Here is a 16549-nt window from a genome sequence, read left to right as displayed (position 1 = left end):
AATCTCCAGCGTAAGATAATAATGTCAGGCAGAACACCCTCAGTCTGTTCATTTGAATAAGGAGGGAACATCAATGCACATGTATTATGTTTTTCCAGACACAAAGAGCAAACATGTGCTTCCAGCTTGAATTACTTTTATTTTATGATTATGGAAAACAAAAGAATAAGAAGGAACAAAAATAAAGTCTCCATGTGAGAGCACAATGGACCAGATTCTCTGCACTGGTCAGGTAGCACAAAAAGAATGGAGATAGCCCATAACTTCCAGTTTAGTATACCCCTGACGTGAGAGAAGTCCCCAATGAGTATGGGGCCAACTCCCATGTCTCTCTCTCTCTACAGCCCCCAGCTCAGCAGATGTGTCAAAGCACAGATAAGGAGTGGCTGAAGCATGATATACTTTGGCTATCCTTCACTGGTGATGCAAGTTGAAGTAGTCCCCAGGCTTCTCTACTCTCCACGAGGCCTGGCAGGGAGTCATAACTAGAGCCCTGCAAATCTGCAGAGATCTGCTTTGTATCTGTGCACCATTTTTGCACATCTCAGATTAGATGTGGATACAAATTTTGTATCCACACAGGCAGGGCCGGCTCCAGCTTTTCTGCCGCCCCAAGCGGCAAAGGAAAAAAAAGAAAAAAAGAAGAAGCAGGACCCACCGCCGAATTGCCACCAAAGAGGGAGAGAGGGAATGACGGGCCTGCCGCCAAATTGCCACCGAAGACACGGACGTGCCGCCCCAATCACGGACAGAGTGCCGCCCCTTTCTATTGGCCTCCCCAGGCACCTGCTTCCTTCGCTGGTGCCTGGAGCCGGCCCTGCACACAGGGCTCTAGCCATAACTGACTCTCTGACATCCCAACTGATTTGCTAAACTCAGCAGAAAATCTGGGCCAGTGTGATCTGGGTCAGTGTGTCTCTCCTCTGCAGCAGGCTACATCTGAACTGAACAAAAAACGGCAGATGCTTCCAGCAAACAACAGGCATCTGGACATTTAAAAGTGCAATACATGGAAACCAAAGTCACAACTCTTAAATTTGTTCTTTCCCCGTCAACCAGTGATTATTCATAAAATCAGTACAACTGCTGAATCTGTAAGTCAGCTCCTGCCACACATCAGGGACCTAATTTTCTATTACTTTGCACCTTGTGTAGTCATTTACACCAGGGCAAAATGAGTGCAAAGTGGGTGTAAATGCTATCATTCTGATTAAGTAGTGTTGTACACCCATTTTGCCCTGCTTTAAATAACTGCACAAGATGCAGGCAATTGGAAACCAGATTCCAAATATCCAAATCCAGACCTAGTGGAGGAAGAGGAAGATGTTGACTTTGCTGTTGTGACAATTTTTATATAGCTGGGCCAAAACATTCTGGGAAACTCCAAACCCGAGGTGTTTTGTGGGGAGTGGAGATATGACAGAAGTTGGTTTCACTGGCTTGGGTGAATCTCTGTTTCTTTAAGCCTACAAGGTACTTCTAAGCAGTGGCTCCTTTTCCAGAAGACAAAGCCCCCAAAAGCCACTGCTCTGGGGATTACACCAAGTTCTAACAGGTTTTGGCTCTCAGTGTGGAGACATAGCTTCTTTCCAAAATGGAATTCCGAGAAGTAATATAAAAACATGGTGGTCCCCTGTACTCAGTTATTTATAGGTGACTCAGGCATTCCTCTGATGGGATGTAGAAACTCCATCCAGTCATTGGCATGGAGAGGATTAACTTTCTGTTCCTAAGGAGGGTTAAAACTCCTCCTTGGCTAGTAAACACATTCAGCACAGAAATCTGTACTTAATTCAATTTTGCTTTGCAATTCCCCATTAAGTAAACTAGCGCTAGAACAAAACATTTAGTAGATACAGCACTGTAGTCTACATTTTTAGTTGTCCCCATAAAAAAAGTAAAACAGCTTTAATATTACATGCCTTCTACAAATAAGAAATAACTATAAAGAAATCAATGTAACAAACCATACATTGAACTGTTGGTTGTATAACATAATGTTGATCCAGGGGTAGTTTTGGGTCTGTTGCTTGATGTGTACTTCAGGCTCTTGTTAGCGTTGTAAAATGAAACTTCTTCAATTTATCTCCTTGCTGTTGGTGCTTTAGGTAATTTCCAGTTTATGGGTTGTAAAGTTTGGCCCATGAAAAATAGATATGTAGAAATTTCTTAGTACAAAAGATTATTGTTCCGGCATCTGATAGCACGTACAGCCTCTACTCAGAGTCCCATGAGACGTGACTGAAGCTTTGTATCCTGACTCTACTCCTGAAATTAAATCAGCTAGCAAGGGGATTCTTGAACACAAAATATTTGGTGCACACAGTGCTCTCAGGTGAAAAAATATGCCCAAACATACAATGTATAGTATACACTCCAGTAATCCCTTAATAGTTGTTAACCAAGTTTAATAACAGTATGGTTCTCTGTAACTCTAAGATACAACATGGCAAAAGGCACAGGGAGCCTTTAAGTGGTATAGTACAGACAAAAACAAAAATTTGCATTGTTTGTTCCAGACCTAAAGTGCTGTGATTTCCCTATGTAGTCTTCAAAAAGGGATCTGAAAAGTGCAAACTGCAAGCATGGCAGATGAAGAGTTTTCATGGACACACGTCTGTGCAGTTTCTTGAATCTGTGACATTCGTCATGATTAAGTCCTGGATTTCAGGGTTCAAATGTCCTTTAAAAAACAGAACAGGAAAATTTAAAAGGAAATTTTAATTTAAAAAACACTTCTGTTTAAAACCACTAAATATTGAGAGTCTAATTCTCATTTACACTCAGGCTCCTTTACACCATACTGGTGGTGCAAAAGGGCCTTAAAGTGGGCATAAATTACAGTTACACCCATTTTAAGATTGCTTTATACTGACAGAGTGGCATAAAGAGGCTATAGTATTAATGAGAGTCAGCCTTGAATATTACTATTAATAATTGTGGGTCAGATTATGAACATCTTATTCAACTGGTGAGCATTTACTTTCATAAGCTGTCCCACTATCTGGGCCTATATACTTTAAAGTTACTTATTGCCAGAGATGTGTGTGTTTGCACATGCACATCAGGGATGAGGAGAAGTGTGCTGACAAGACTGAGATGATTTGTCTGATATCTATCATGACCATTGTCAGAGTAATTCTACTGACAGAATTCCTCATCCTTCCTACATGGCTTGCATAAAGAAAGCCACTAATGTCTGTGCAATGCCATTCATACCAATGATGCAGCACAAGTAAGAATGATTTAATTGAACTGCAGATACGGAAACCTACTTATTGGGAACAATATGTGAAATGGGTAATCTGCAATCTTTATTTCAGGCTCTATGTGGTTAGAAAATAGTGTAATATATTTTTAATAATTGCTTATGACCAACAGTGGAAGATTTGCAAAATTATCTGTTAGTTCTTTTACATATAGAGATGGGCAAATAATTACAACATTTTCTGTGATTTTTTAAAAAAAATTAGATGAATCTGCTTTCATTATGTTCACACTCCTTTTGTGTTCTCTGTCTGCGAATTGTGTAGCAAAAGGTTTACCAGCAGGAATGTTTGACAAAGCCCCAATTCAGCAAAAACATGTGAGCAGATGCTTAACTTTACTAGTACCATTGACTTCAAAGGATCTACTCTTAGGCTTAAAGTTAAGCACACAAATAAGTGCTTTTCTGAACTGCAGCCCAGAGCAATGAATTTTAATGAATATTTTGCAGAATATTAACAAAATATAGATTTTGAATGCACATGCAATCAAGGAACAGAAATAGACCCTTGTGACCAATCAAAACACTTCAAAATTTGAATCTGGAACACTGGCAATAAATTGCTTGTGAACAAGCTATGAACCAAGAACAATGAATACAGTCATTTGCGGAGAGAAAGAGAGTCAAAGGTCATCTAGATTATTCATAATGAATTATCCATTGAGTTGTGTTTCCAACTCTAATATCTATGAGCTGCATCCTGAATTTCTTATTCAGACAAAACTCCCACTGACCATCATATATATGAGCTGAATAACAACAAATCTACAACCTGTTGAAATTAGGGTAACCAGACGGCAAGTGTGAAAAATTGGGATGGGGTGTGGAGATAATAGGAGCCTATACAAGAAAAAGACCAAAAAATTGGGACTGTCCCTATAAAATCAGGACATCTGGTCACCCTAGTTGAAATGAAGTCCAATGGGATTACTCGTGAATATCATGTGCAAAAATATACACACTAGTGGGGCCTAAATAATTAGGTCAATGTTCTAAATCTGCATTGCTGACATAACTTAAGTTGTACTGTTCAGAATTTCTTATACAAAAAAACTTGTTCCTCAACCTGAGGGACTGTAGGTCATTTCCAAAGCATTACAGTAAACATCTGTGGCTTTCAGACTTCACATACACACACAGCATAGAATAAAGGTTCTTTCCAGTGTTTCTTAAAAATGCATGATGCTGAGAAATATAATTGGCTGTCATATGATTTCCTGCATACTGCATAGACATTTTCAGTCATTAGAAAGAGGAAGTAAAACAAAACCCCAAAAAGGCAATGAGTATCCCAATGATCTGTTATCTTCCCTTTCAAATTCTTCATTTTAACGTGTTTCATTATAATCTCTAACATAAGACTTGATGTGTAACCAGGGGCTGGGCATTATGGTGAAAAGAATTCTACTCCTGTTAAGAAATCAAATCCATGAGAAGCCACGCTATGTGCTCAAACAATATGCATTAGGGTTAGGTTTGGACATGCATTGAAGCTCTGCTCCAGAATTTATCTTGCGTGATGGCTTTAGTTTAGTTGGGATCAAATTTTACTCTCGTGTGCCTGCAGTAACTCCACTGAAGTTTGACATCAGTTTGTGAGAGTAAAGTATTTGGCTTTTGATTATTAAGGTTTATTTTTAAAGTGCTTAATTGGGACAGCATGAAAGTGTCTGTTTTTGGAAGTACCTATTAACGGACTGGAAAGCCGGAGGTATCCTGCAGCACATTCAGTGAGTTATTTCCATGAAAAACCCAATCTTCATCAATCCAATTCCTAATCTACACTTCTCCCCTGGAAGCTCAAAGTCATCTTGTCACCAGGCCACCTTCTAACTTGGTTTTTATTAGTTAGAAGAGAGGATGTATTTTCAATTTAACCCCATCCTTTGAAAAGACATAACACTAGCTGGCCTATAAACTACAATTTGTTGTTTCTCCAGAGACCATTCCCAAACAAACCCTCAACTGTGCCAGGGCTTTGCTCCACGTATTTCATTGATCCCTGGGGCTTTGGTGGTCTGTTTGGCCTGTGTAGTAACTTAAAACAGTTTTGGGACTGCTTAAATTATGTCCGGCTTCAATGACTCCCAAGGGGCCATTCTGGCAACTAGGAATTGCCAGGACACAGCAACACTGTGGCCACAACCCCTCCTACTGCCAACAACCCTGGCACATACCCTGTGCTGGGTTTAGGGAGAAGGTTGGTGGAATAGAATCCACTCCCTATGCCAAGAGAATTTCCCTTTGGACAAGGAGACTGGCTTTAAGGGCATTTTGTGGTGCAAAACAGGCTTATCAGGGGCCAGAATCTGGCCCATTATTTCAACTGTGTCCTATGGAGTCTAGTCTCTGGCAGTTCTCCATACTGATTTTGTTCTGGGTCTGTCTTCAGCATATTATTGATAAACAGCTTTATACAGATTTTTATCTACAGTATCTCAGGCTGAAGTATATAAATATTGTTATCCCTTTTTGACCTGAATGGCTAGTCAAAATTCTGGTCTCTGGGGATCTCTAGTTGGAAGCAGAAATATATGATGGAGTCTATTATTTTCTTTCATTCAATCTTGTTTATTTACAAGAAATGCACAAAGTCCTGCTTCTCTGAATGCAGAAAGAACCAAAACAACAGGATAGCTTCTTTGCTTACAGTCTCAAGCTTCTTTAGCCAGCACCAGACCCAAAACCTCTCTCTCTAGCTTTTTCTAGGGTCACACATCATGCTAACAGACTCCTGGTTGGTTTTCTTGCTGTTTGAGTCCCTCTCTCATTTTCTTATCTGTCCTACCCCCTGGTAGGATTTTCCATACAGACAGACGTTCTCATGGACTCTCTCGTACACATGACTGGTCGGAACAATACTCAGTGGAACCTTCCGCCCACAGAGTGCTAATTTCTGGGCAGACTCTATTAGGCCTTGTTTGAGGTGAGGCCCCTGATTGGTCCCTTCCATGTATCTTCAATGAAGGGTATATTCATGCATCAGTTTCAGAGAGGTTTAATCTCAACCCATAACAAGGTTTAACCCATCTGAAATACGAAATAGAACCAAATGCAGAAAATTCTTAGGTGAGGGTTGTCAGACCTATGCTGTCATCTTGTTTATTGCTTGGTTTATCTTGTTTTTACAAAATGAAAGTTGTGTTGTAATACAGTTTGTGGAAGTTCAGATACATTTGGAAATTACCTGTTCTTTGCTTTGTGCAAATTTCTGTACGACAAGGAAAGTCATACATTCATAAGAGTTAAAGATGGAAAAGACCCATTTGATTATCAAGTCCATCCTCAATGAGGACAGGATATAGTCCCCAGGCAAAGGACATATCAGTTGATATATTGATAAAAACATACTACACTAGATTTGAGCCAAAGGCCAAGGAGAAGCAAGTCACATGCAGTACATACTACTACAGAAAACTCTACATTCACCAAAACAAAGTTAGTTTATCATCTGGTACTGTACCAGATTATGGCTAGGAGAAACACAGTGGCCTGACGTGGACCCAGAACCAGACTAGCAGACCAGGCAATACCTTGGAGAGAGGAAGTGACCTGTTCTTCATTATTTACCCATTTCTGTGTTATCTGGAAAGTCATAGGATTACATGTAGAATCTGGAGAACATTCCTACTAGGCTTGTAGCAATGTTAAGGAAAGTCAAATTTAGACTCTAAAGTACGTAGTGGTTCTTTCGTGTTCTCATTTGACTTATTCTTTATATATTGACAATGTCCTTGTTAAAAAGAAAAAGTCATAAGCAGGAAGTTTAAAATTCCATGACTTACTGTTGTCTTCTTTCTGTAACTGGAGACATTTTCTTTTTTTGTCTGTTAAAGCAAGTGTGAACAAATCTGATTTATAGAATTTTATTTTAAAAGTTTCTACTTTAAAAACATAACAATATAATTCAACAGATTTTTAAATATCCAAAACATCTGTGTTCTTATATTTGGCATGAGACTGTAACAAATTTCTCCACAGTTCTTCTGTCCAACAACTCTATGGCCAAATCCTACAGCCCTTAATTGCAAGATTAGGCCCATAATCTTGTTTCCATTCAAATTCTTTATTAAGATAATCAAAGTGCATGTATAGTTTACTGGAGAAGTGATTTATTACCAATATCAGAGTTGAATGATAGGCCATTATCCATTATTACTTTCCCACTATTGTTTTCTTTCAGATAGTAAAACATTAAGAAAAAAAGCAAAATAAATAAAGTAAGTAAACACAGCTAATAATAGTTCAGTAAAGAGTATGGCGCATACACCATGGTGTTAGCTATTTAATCTGAACAAAAATCATACATAAAATTCCTGTGTCTCATGGTGAGGGAAGTAAAGCCTAACCCAATGAAACAATCAGTCATCTTTAGATCAGAGTTCCTCTGGAAAACAAAAGAATCAAATGTCAAGTGACTGTGGGTAGAAATCATCCAGTTGTTCTGAAAGGCCTGAAGAGCAAATTAGGAGATTGGACCCACTAAATAAAGTCAAAATGTACCTTTTTTGGCATGGAGCTTTGTGAGTGATTTTCTCTTTAGAAAGATAATTAATGCAGATATGAGAACAACTGCTATTACACAGGTTGGGATGATAAATAAATTCAGAGATTTCTTTCCAACAACTGATGTTTGTCGAGCTACAAAAAAAAAAAAAAGAAGAAAAAAAAAGAAATATAGTTTATAAAGTTATCGGATCTTACTCTCATTTACACTAAGGCCTCTTTACACCACCAGGCAAAGAGTCCTTAAAGTGGGTGGGTGTAAATTTTTACACTTACAATAAGACTCCTTTAAGCTGCCAGAGTGGTGTACTGCAAATGAGAATTAGGCCCATTGTATTCATGACAGCTCAGTGAATATTATTATAAATCATCTGTGCACTGATTGAAGACTAGTTGGATAGAATTCCAGAAAATGGAAAACCATGCAGATTGCAAATATACACTGAGGAGTACCATTGTACTGGCAGCTAAGCAAGGGCAGCTATTCTAGAATTTAGAAGAGGAAATGCAAATATGTGACGGGGAAGGTTGTGTATATTAACAGCAAAACTAATCTGGGTTCAGAAACAGCTAGTAAAATTCCAGATTTCCAAAAGCAAATACAATGTTTCATTTGTTTTATCTCCAAAAAATCAATACTATACTACTTACTTGGAAGGAATTTTGGAGATTGATTTTAGGATATATAGTATAATATTAAAGCATATAATCAGCTTCTACAAATGCTCTCTCTCTCTCTCACTCACACGCAGACATTGTGGCAACCCTATGTAAAAGTTCAAAAGGAGATACGAACCTAAAGTGAAAATGTAAGAAGTTTCTTCATTAAGTTCTTTACTCCAGAATGTGCAGCTGTAGTTTCCACTAGCATTTGGCTTGTATTTCAGCATACTAGTTATATTGTATAGTCCATCTGTGGTCAATGTGTAGGTGGTATTTACAGATACGTTGACTTTAAGATTCTTCTCATTTTGCCAGAACACTTCAGCTAGAGGAAACCCTTCTGACTGGCAAGTTAAAACCAACTCCTCTTCTGCAGGTTCACTCATTATTTGGACATTTATTCTCGTGTAAGATGCTGCATAAGAACAAGTTTAGTGCAATTGCTTTTAAATATGTATTATTTTTTCCCACTATTCCTTCCCCGTTTTCCCTCTTTCTTTCACTGTTACTTATCTACAACTGTTTCTACAATTTGAAATGATGGCCATGTTGCAGCAGAATATAGTATGCATTGGTCAGGCCTACCATGTCTATTCTTTCTTCAGTCTACTTCCTGCAGAGTCACACTAGATCATGTTTCAGAGTGGCAGCTGTGTTAGTCTGTATCAGCAAAAACAACAAGGAGTACTTGTGGCACCTTAGAGACTAACAAATTTATTTGGGCATAAGCTTTTGTGGGCTAAAACCCACTTCATCAGATGCATGGAGTGGAGAATACAGTAGGCAGAATATATATAAACAGAACATGAAAAGATGGGAGTTGCCTTACCAAGTGGGGGGTCAGTTCTAATGAGACAATTCAATTAAAGTGGAAGTGAGCTATTATCAACAGGAGGAAAAATCACTTTTGTAGTGGTAATCAGGGTGGCCTATTTCAAACAATTGACAAGAACGTGTGAGTAACAGTAGGGGGAAGGTAGCAGGGGGAAATTAGTTTTTAATTTTTGTAGTGACCCATCCACTCCCAGTCTTTATTCAGGTCTAATTTTATGGTGGTTAGTTTGCAAATTAATTCCAGTTCTGCAGTTTCTCGTTTGAAGTTTTTTTGTTGAAGAATTGCCACTTTTAAGTCTGTTATTGAGTGTCCAGGGAGACTGAAGTGTTCTCCTACTAGTTTTTGAATGTTATAATTCTTGATGTCTGATTTGTATCCATTTATTCAACGAAAAACTGCATAACTGGAATTAATTTGCAAACTGGACACCATCAAATTAGGCCTGAATAAAGATTGAGAGTGGATGGGTCACTACAAAAACTAAAAACTAATTTCCCCCGGATAATTTCCCCCTATTGTTACTCACACGTTCTTGTCAACTGTTTGAAATGGCCCACCCTGATTACCACTACAAAAGTGATTCTTTCTCCTGTTGATAATAGCTTACTTCCACTTTAATTGAATTGTCTAGTTAGAACTGACCTCCCACTTGGTAAGGCAGCTCCCATCTTTTCATGTACTGTGTATATATATTCTGCCTACTGTATTTTCCACTCTATGCATCTGATGAAGTGGATTTTAGCCCAAAAAAGTTTATGCCTAAATAAATTTGTTTGTCTCTAAGGTGCCACAAGTACTCCTCATTGTTTTTACTAGGTAATGTGTTTGTAATTCGTGGATCTAGAGAAAGCTAGTGCCCAGCACAATGGACCTCCATTCACTGATGGGGCCTGCAAGCTTTACTGTAATAAATACAACAGTGGTAATATGATAAAGAACAATTCAGGCCACCCGAGGGAAAAATAGGTGTTTTGAATGTTTGTGTAACACTAGCTTACAGCTGTGGCATTATCATCGTATTGGAATGAAACAAAGAAAATGACTAGATGCTTGCAAACACAAGCCAAAGGACACAGCTGATCCTTTAAAACTGGGATCTCCATTCTTTGCCTTTCAAAAAACCCTTCCTCTAAACGATTGCACAGGAGAGGTTTCAACATAGAATCTCATTGACATGCTATAAGCAGCAAAAAAGGCCATGAGCCAAATTCTGCCCTCAGTTACATCAGTGTAAATTATGTTTAATATTGTTAGGCTCTTTCAAATAACAGGTCCCTGGCCTGACAGGTACAATTACTTGGGCAATCCCCACTTGGTCTGTTACAAGATGGTACAATTTAGAGCAGCCCTAAAGCTGCTCCAAGTTGTGCTGGGGACGAAACAGGCTCCAGAATCCAGAGGAAAAGAAAGATGATATAAAGCCACTTTTACTCCCCCTCTAAGAGCTATCTCAAACATTGCTTAGGTATACCTGAGGACTGAGCCCAATGTCTTTGTAGTAAAGCCAGAAAGTGTTAGTGCTGATCTTGCGAAGCGGAATTTTAAATTTGAGTTAATATATTATTCATGTCTTATATAGCCACTAACCTTTTACTTCCAAAGTAATGTACTTGTAATCAGCTCCTCTGTAATCAATGAGACAGAGGTAAGACCCTGCGTCCATCAGCTTTACGCTGGTGATTTGAAGTACTGAATATCCCAAATTCAATTTGTCACGTAACAATGTTGCTCTTCCCCTATAGTCTCTGTGCTGGGATTTAAGATCTTCCTCCCCCTTTTGAAGAGTGTAAACTTCTTTTGGTTTCTGCTCGTTTAACCCTTTTTGCTCCCAACTGACACTTAAGTCTTTAAGATTTAACTGGCCATCCACTGGAAACCTGCATTCCATGGTCACGTTGCTCCCATATTCTGCAATGTACTGTAGCTGAGGAACTTCAACTGTGAAAAAAGCTAAGATAGACAAAACCATATGATACCCAGTGAGCAAATGTTATGACTTTTCCTTTCATTGGGTCAAAATGTGTCAGAAATTCAAACATTCAAAATTATTGGTTAGACTATAACTTTGCAACCTTTTCTTTGTTATTGTTTTAATTGTTTCCCCATGATAACAGTGAGTAAATAGCAAATCCACTTGATTCCATACTAATGTCAGAGTCCAAAATACAAAAACAGAAGAAGATACAAACTGAGGTTCTCTGCATCTCAGACAACCCATTATTGTCTTTGGATGGATATTTACACAAGGGGCACCTGTCTAAAATTATTACGGTACCTTGTGTACCCTGAAGTTTCTCTAAAAGGAACAATCCTTTGTGGACATGCTAAGCCAATTTGTTTTGTCCTTTACATCAGTGTGAATCCAGTGCGACTCCTTTGAAATCAATAGCTTTACTGTGGATACACACATATGCAAAGGACAGCAAAATTTTGCCCATTGTAAGTACACATTACTGGAGGAATTTATAGACCAGAGGCATCACACAATGCAGCATTCAATCATCACTGCAGTTCTGATTCTGCCACACTTACTCACGTGGAGTAGCACCTTACTCCATGAATAGTTCTAATGAATCTCGTCAGTGGGACTTCTTGCAGAGCTAGGTACAAGCTCATGTGAGAAAGGATGGCAAAACAATTCCTTTAGTTAGCTGCCAAGTTTAAATTTCATGACATTTGAGACATTCAGTCACATGAGCCTCTGAAATATTTATTGCTGCACACTGTTTACACCTTAAATCTTTATTTGATGCATAATGTTATTTTCACTATAAAATTCCTTATATCTTATTTTTATTTTATTTGTAACGTCACCTGTACAATACAGTGACAGATTTAATGCAGTAGTGCTAGCAATCATTAATAGTGATAATCAAGAGAAATCCAGATAGCTACTCGTGCATCCTCAACTTTTGTGTCATAAATTTATGAAATATCAGTAGGAAAAACTTCATTTTTTTTAGCAGTGTGATCGTTGCTTCGCTTGTTAGCAATTGTCATCAAGAAAGAATGATATAAAAGAGTTTCAAGCTTTTCCTTTTTATCTATATCATTTATGATCTCATATTTACACAGAAAGTATGGTTTCAACTGCACCTTGTGGTGAAAGTGAAATAATAAACCAGAGCGAAAGAATATCTTTGTGCTGTAATTGCCATTTGCATTTGGATGTCTAGAAAAAAGTAAAGTGAAGGTTTTATCCTCAGCAGTATTTAATAGATATTTTGGCTTCTCTAGTCTGCTAAGAGTACTTTGAACTGCTTATGTGGTACAAAATGGCCTTATAATGTCTAGAGATAGCCAGTGAAGAATTCCTTTTGCATAATGGAACTCTCTATATGCAGAAGGCTGACAGAGGCAACTCCACTACCTCTTATTGCAGTCATGCCAGCCCCAGCTGTATGTATGGTGGGTCATTCTGAGGAACAGATGTGGGAGGATGTGGGGGATGAAGGAAGGAGAAGTGGTGGAGCAGAGTTCCACACTGCCTGATCCTCTATTGATCCTGATAGTTGGTGGCTTTTCAACATGGCTGACAAAGGCATAACAAGATCCAATGACTGGAAGTTGACATAAGTCAAATTCAGCCTTGAAATAAGACACAATTTCCTAGCTGAGAGGGTAAAAGAACTTTGGAACAGCTTTCGAGGGGAGGTGGTGGACTCACCATGGCTGGGAGTCTGTAAAATGAGATCAGACATCTGGTTAAAAGATATGCTTTAATCCAGTTTCTGGAAGAAATTCTATGGCCTTTGTGTGTGGGAGGTCAGGGTGGCTCATCATAGTGGTCCCTTCTGGCCTTGGAACCTGTGAATCTATGTATCCCCCATTCACCATTTTCCTTCATCGGCCCATGGGGAGAACAGTGTTACCTCCACATGCTCATAACACTTGCAGCTGTGCATTAAGATATATAATATAAGATTAAGACTATAATCAAATTTCATGCTTCAGGGGGTTCAGCAGGTCGCCTGCAGGAGCAAGGAATGAATTTTTTTTCCTGATGTACAACTGGGTAGATGTATTCTAGGCTTGTGTTTGTTTTCTCTTTCCACCTTCCTCTGAAGCATCAGAGATTGGCTACAGTGGAGATGGGACAACAGATGAGGAGGACCAGTGTTGTCAGGGATACAGAGAATCCTCTTTCTAGATGCCTGGCTGGTGGGTCTTGCTCAGGGTCCATCTGATCACTAGGTTTGGGGTTGGGAAGGAATTTCCCTCAGGTCAGGTTGGCAGGCACCTGGGTTTTTTTCACCTTCCTCTATAGCATGTGGTGTGGTATCTGGACATCTCTCACCTAATCAGTTTCTTGCCGTTGCCGGGACCTCAGGCACTGGTAGCACCTTGGTCACTCCAGTTTGCTGCCTGTAGCATATAGTTTAGTCTCCTGAGGACTGAAAGTCTTTGGTCTCATGAAAGTCTTTGGACTTAACATAGGGGCATCTGGGTGAAATTTAATGGTATGTGATATACAGGAGGTCAGCCTAGATGCTCTGATTATCCCTTCTGGCCTTAAACTGTATGAAATGATGAAACTCTCCTGGACTGTCAGTGGCAGCCATTAGAACAGGGGTGGGCAAACTTTTTGGCCTGAGGGCCACATCGGGGTTGTGAAACTGTATAGAGGGCTGGGTAGGGAAGGCTGTGCCTCCCCACACAGCCTGGCCCCCGCCACCTATCCACCCCTGTCTGCCCCCTCCCACTTCCCACCTCCTGACTGCCCCCTCAGAACTCCGGACCCATCAAACCCCCCCTGCTCCTTGTCCCCTGACTACCCCCTCTCGGGACCTCCCCGCCCCCTTACCGTGTCACTCAGAGCAGCAGGAGCTTGCAGCCCCGCCACATGGCCAGAGCCAGCCATGCTGCTGTGCTGCCTGGCAGGAGCAGCGGGCCAGAGCGCTGGCAGTGCAGTGAGGTGAGGCTGCAGGGGAAGGGGGACAGCAAGGGAGGGGTCGGGGGCTAGCCTCCCTGGCCGAGAGCTCAGGGGCCGGGCAGGACTGTCGTGCGAGCTAGATGTGGCCCGCGGGCCATAGTTTGCCCACCTCTGCATTACAGCAGTAAAATGCCATCCTCCATACAGTCAGGATTGCCGCGACCGCACTTAAAGCCATGACCCACACTTTGGGAACTGCTGCTCTACAGGCAGCTGCAGCAACCAAGAGTACACAGGGTTCTACAGTGCTTCGTCCACACTCGCACCCATAGCTATGCCTAGAGAGGAAGGCTGGTCCTGTAGTTCAGATGCCAGCCTAACACTTAAGAGATGTGGGTTCAATTCCCCTCTCTAGCGTTGACTTCCTGTGTGACCTTGAGCAAGGTGCATAGTCTTTCTGTGCCTCAGTGCTCTACCTGTAAAATGAAGGTAATAGTGCCTCCCTACCTCACAGGAGTATTGTGAGGATAAATACATTCAAGATTATAATGCACTCAGATACTACAGTGATGGTGGCCATATAAGTATTTTAGATAGAAGCCCCTAAGACAGGGACTATAAGGACCAGCATAGCTGGCTTTACCATCCAAATAGCCTCTATATTGGAGATATTCCTCAGTGGGTAGAAGGATAGTAGGACAACAGAGATCTGGGCCCAAAGAATTATTTTCCCTAGCTCATTCCTTATATGGACAGCTAGCCTATTCCTTGACTTGTCTCTAGTCCATAACTTTGTCTTCGTATGTATTTGTATAACATCTGGTACATGGGACCTCGATCCTGAGTGGGGCCTTTGATGTTACCACAAATCAAATATTTAATAATTACTAACAGTTTAATAATAGGATTGGACTCATTTGAGGCCTTTGTTTTTATTTTGTTTAATTTCTCTCTTATCCAGTTAAAGTCATTTAGTTTCACTGAATGTGAAAGACTGAGTTATTGTGTAGCTAGAAGCCTGATAATTTTCGGGTGATGAGGATTGGATGATTTAGGTGCTCAGCTGTCATGGTGATGGAGGTGTCACATGAAGTAGCTAGATTAGATAAATAGATTAGATAGAGAGGAAAAGACAAAAGGATCAGTGGATATGCGTGAAGAAAAGTTAAGAAAATGGCCGTTTATGGAAAAGTTGATGGGTGCCACTTGGAAGGAAACACCCAAGATTTTTAAAAGTCACTAGTGATTGTGGATGTTTCCGTTTTTGGATGCCCAATATGAGATTTCTTAAAGGAGCCTGATTTTTAGAAGTGCTGAGCACCTACCCTTTGAAAATCTGGCCCCTACAACAATGGTGTAGCCAGGATGGGATACTTGGGTGGGCCCTGACTTTGGGTGGGTGGGCAATGACAGAGGGCGGGGGCGGGGGGGCAGGAGGGATTGGGGACACTTCCCCCCACCACTCTCTCCAGCCCGTCTTGAGGGAGGCAATGGACATGCTGGCCAGGGGCCCCCAGGGCCCAGTCGGGCACCCCGGGGAGTGGGGTTGGAGTACAGGGGCTTACCCCACTCTGCCTGCCCGGCACTCCAGCTGGGGAGCGGGGTTGGGGCATGGGGGCTTGCGGGCAGGAATGGGGTGAGCCCTCGACACTACTCCCCAGTTGGAGCACCAGGTGGGCAGGCGGAGGGGGGCAAGCGCTGGGGCTGGAGCAGAACCGGGGCTACAGGGGTGGGCCTGGGTGCTAAGAGGGTGGCCTGTGGCCCACCCATGGCTACTCCCCTGCCCTACAAGCCACCTCCAGTTGGATGCCCAAAAACAGAGCTCTGAAAAATCACTAGTCACCTTTGCAAATCTTGGTGAAGACTTTGAAATGCATGTATAAAGGCTAAGGTTGTATTCTTATGTCAGTGATACTGATGACAGTTATGCATCCGATGAAGTGAGCTGTAGTGCACGAAAGCTTGTGCTCAAATAAATTTGTTAGTCTCCAAGGTGCCACAAGTACTCCTTTTCTTTTAGTTAAAAGAGAAGATCTCTTACCTCTTATCAAGTACAGCTGCACTTCCAGTATCAGGATTGGCAGGATTCTGAACATTTTCTCAGAGGAGTCTAAAACACAACAATATTAGCAACTTAAATTTTCACAACTGCCTTATCATGCTGAGATGTAACAAACTCCTTTACCATAAAGTTACCATTAAAAGTTAAACCACTTTCCAAGGTTCTTAGAAGTCAGAAAATATAAATAGGATCTTACATGCTGACTGAATCAAGTAACTTTCTGGAGTATAATGACGCACAGGCACATGCCGTATATTATGGTATACTGAACTCTGACACTGAAAACAGGGAAACCGCTTTTAGAGCGCCGCACCTGAGCCTTTATGATTTCAAAAGAGTCCA

The 16549-nt window shown here is 40.8% G+C and overlaps 1 protein-coding gene across 1 annotated transcript; it reads right to left on the bottom strand.

The window, feature by feature from the left end:
- Nucleotides 1-2603: 2603 nt before the first annotated feature.
- On the bottom strand, nt 2604-16241 carry LOC144264657 (programmed cell death 1 ligand 2-like). The gene is made up of 6 exons (XM_077816427.1): nt 16187-16241; nt 10860-11222; nt 8571-8852; nt 7772-7909; nt 7054-7095; nt 2604-2683 (listed from the first exon to the last, which is right to left on the bottom strand). Exons 1-6 carry the CDS (start codon nt 16239-16241, stop codon nt 2604-2606), a joined length of 960 nt encoding a protein of 319 aa, XP_077672553.1.
- Nucleotides 16242-16549: the final 308 nt, after the last annotated feature.

Source organism: Eretmochelys imbricata, chromosome 5 (genome assembly GCF_965152235.1).
Source record: "Eretmochelys imbricata isolate rEreImb1 chromosome 5, rEreImb1.hap1, whole genome shotgun sequence".
NCBI classification, from domain to species: Eukaryota; Metazoa; Chordata; order Testudines; family Cheloniidae; genus Eretmochelys; species Eretmochelys imbricata.
The sequence above is the reverse complement of the archived record's forward strand: the minus strand, read 5'-3'. Positions and strand labels throughout refer to the sequence as shown.

What these genes read in the sequence shown, in the direction of transcription:
- LOC144264657 (XM_077816427.1), bottom strand. Translation starts at nt 16,241, where the DNA reads ATGTTCAGAATCCTGCCAATCCTGATACTGGAAGTGCAGCTGTACTTG. An exon ending in GCAGCTGTACTTGATAAGAG is followed by an intron (nt 11,223 to 16,186) that starts GTAAGAGATCTT and finishes TGTCTATCTTAG; the next exon opens with CTTTTTTCACAGTTGAAGTT. An exon ending in GTTACAGAAAGAAGACAACA is followed by an intron (nt 2,684 to 7,053) that starts GTAAGTCATGGA and finishes TGTTTTTTAAAG; the next exon opens with GACATTTGAACCCTGAAATC.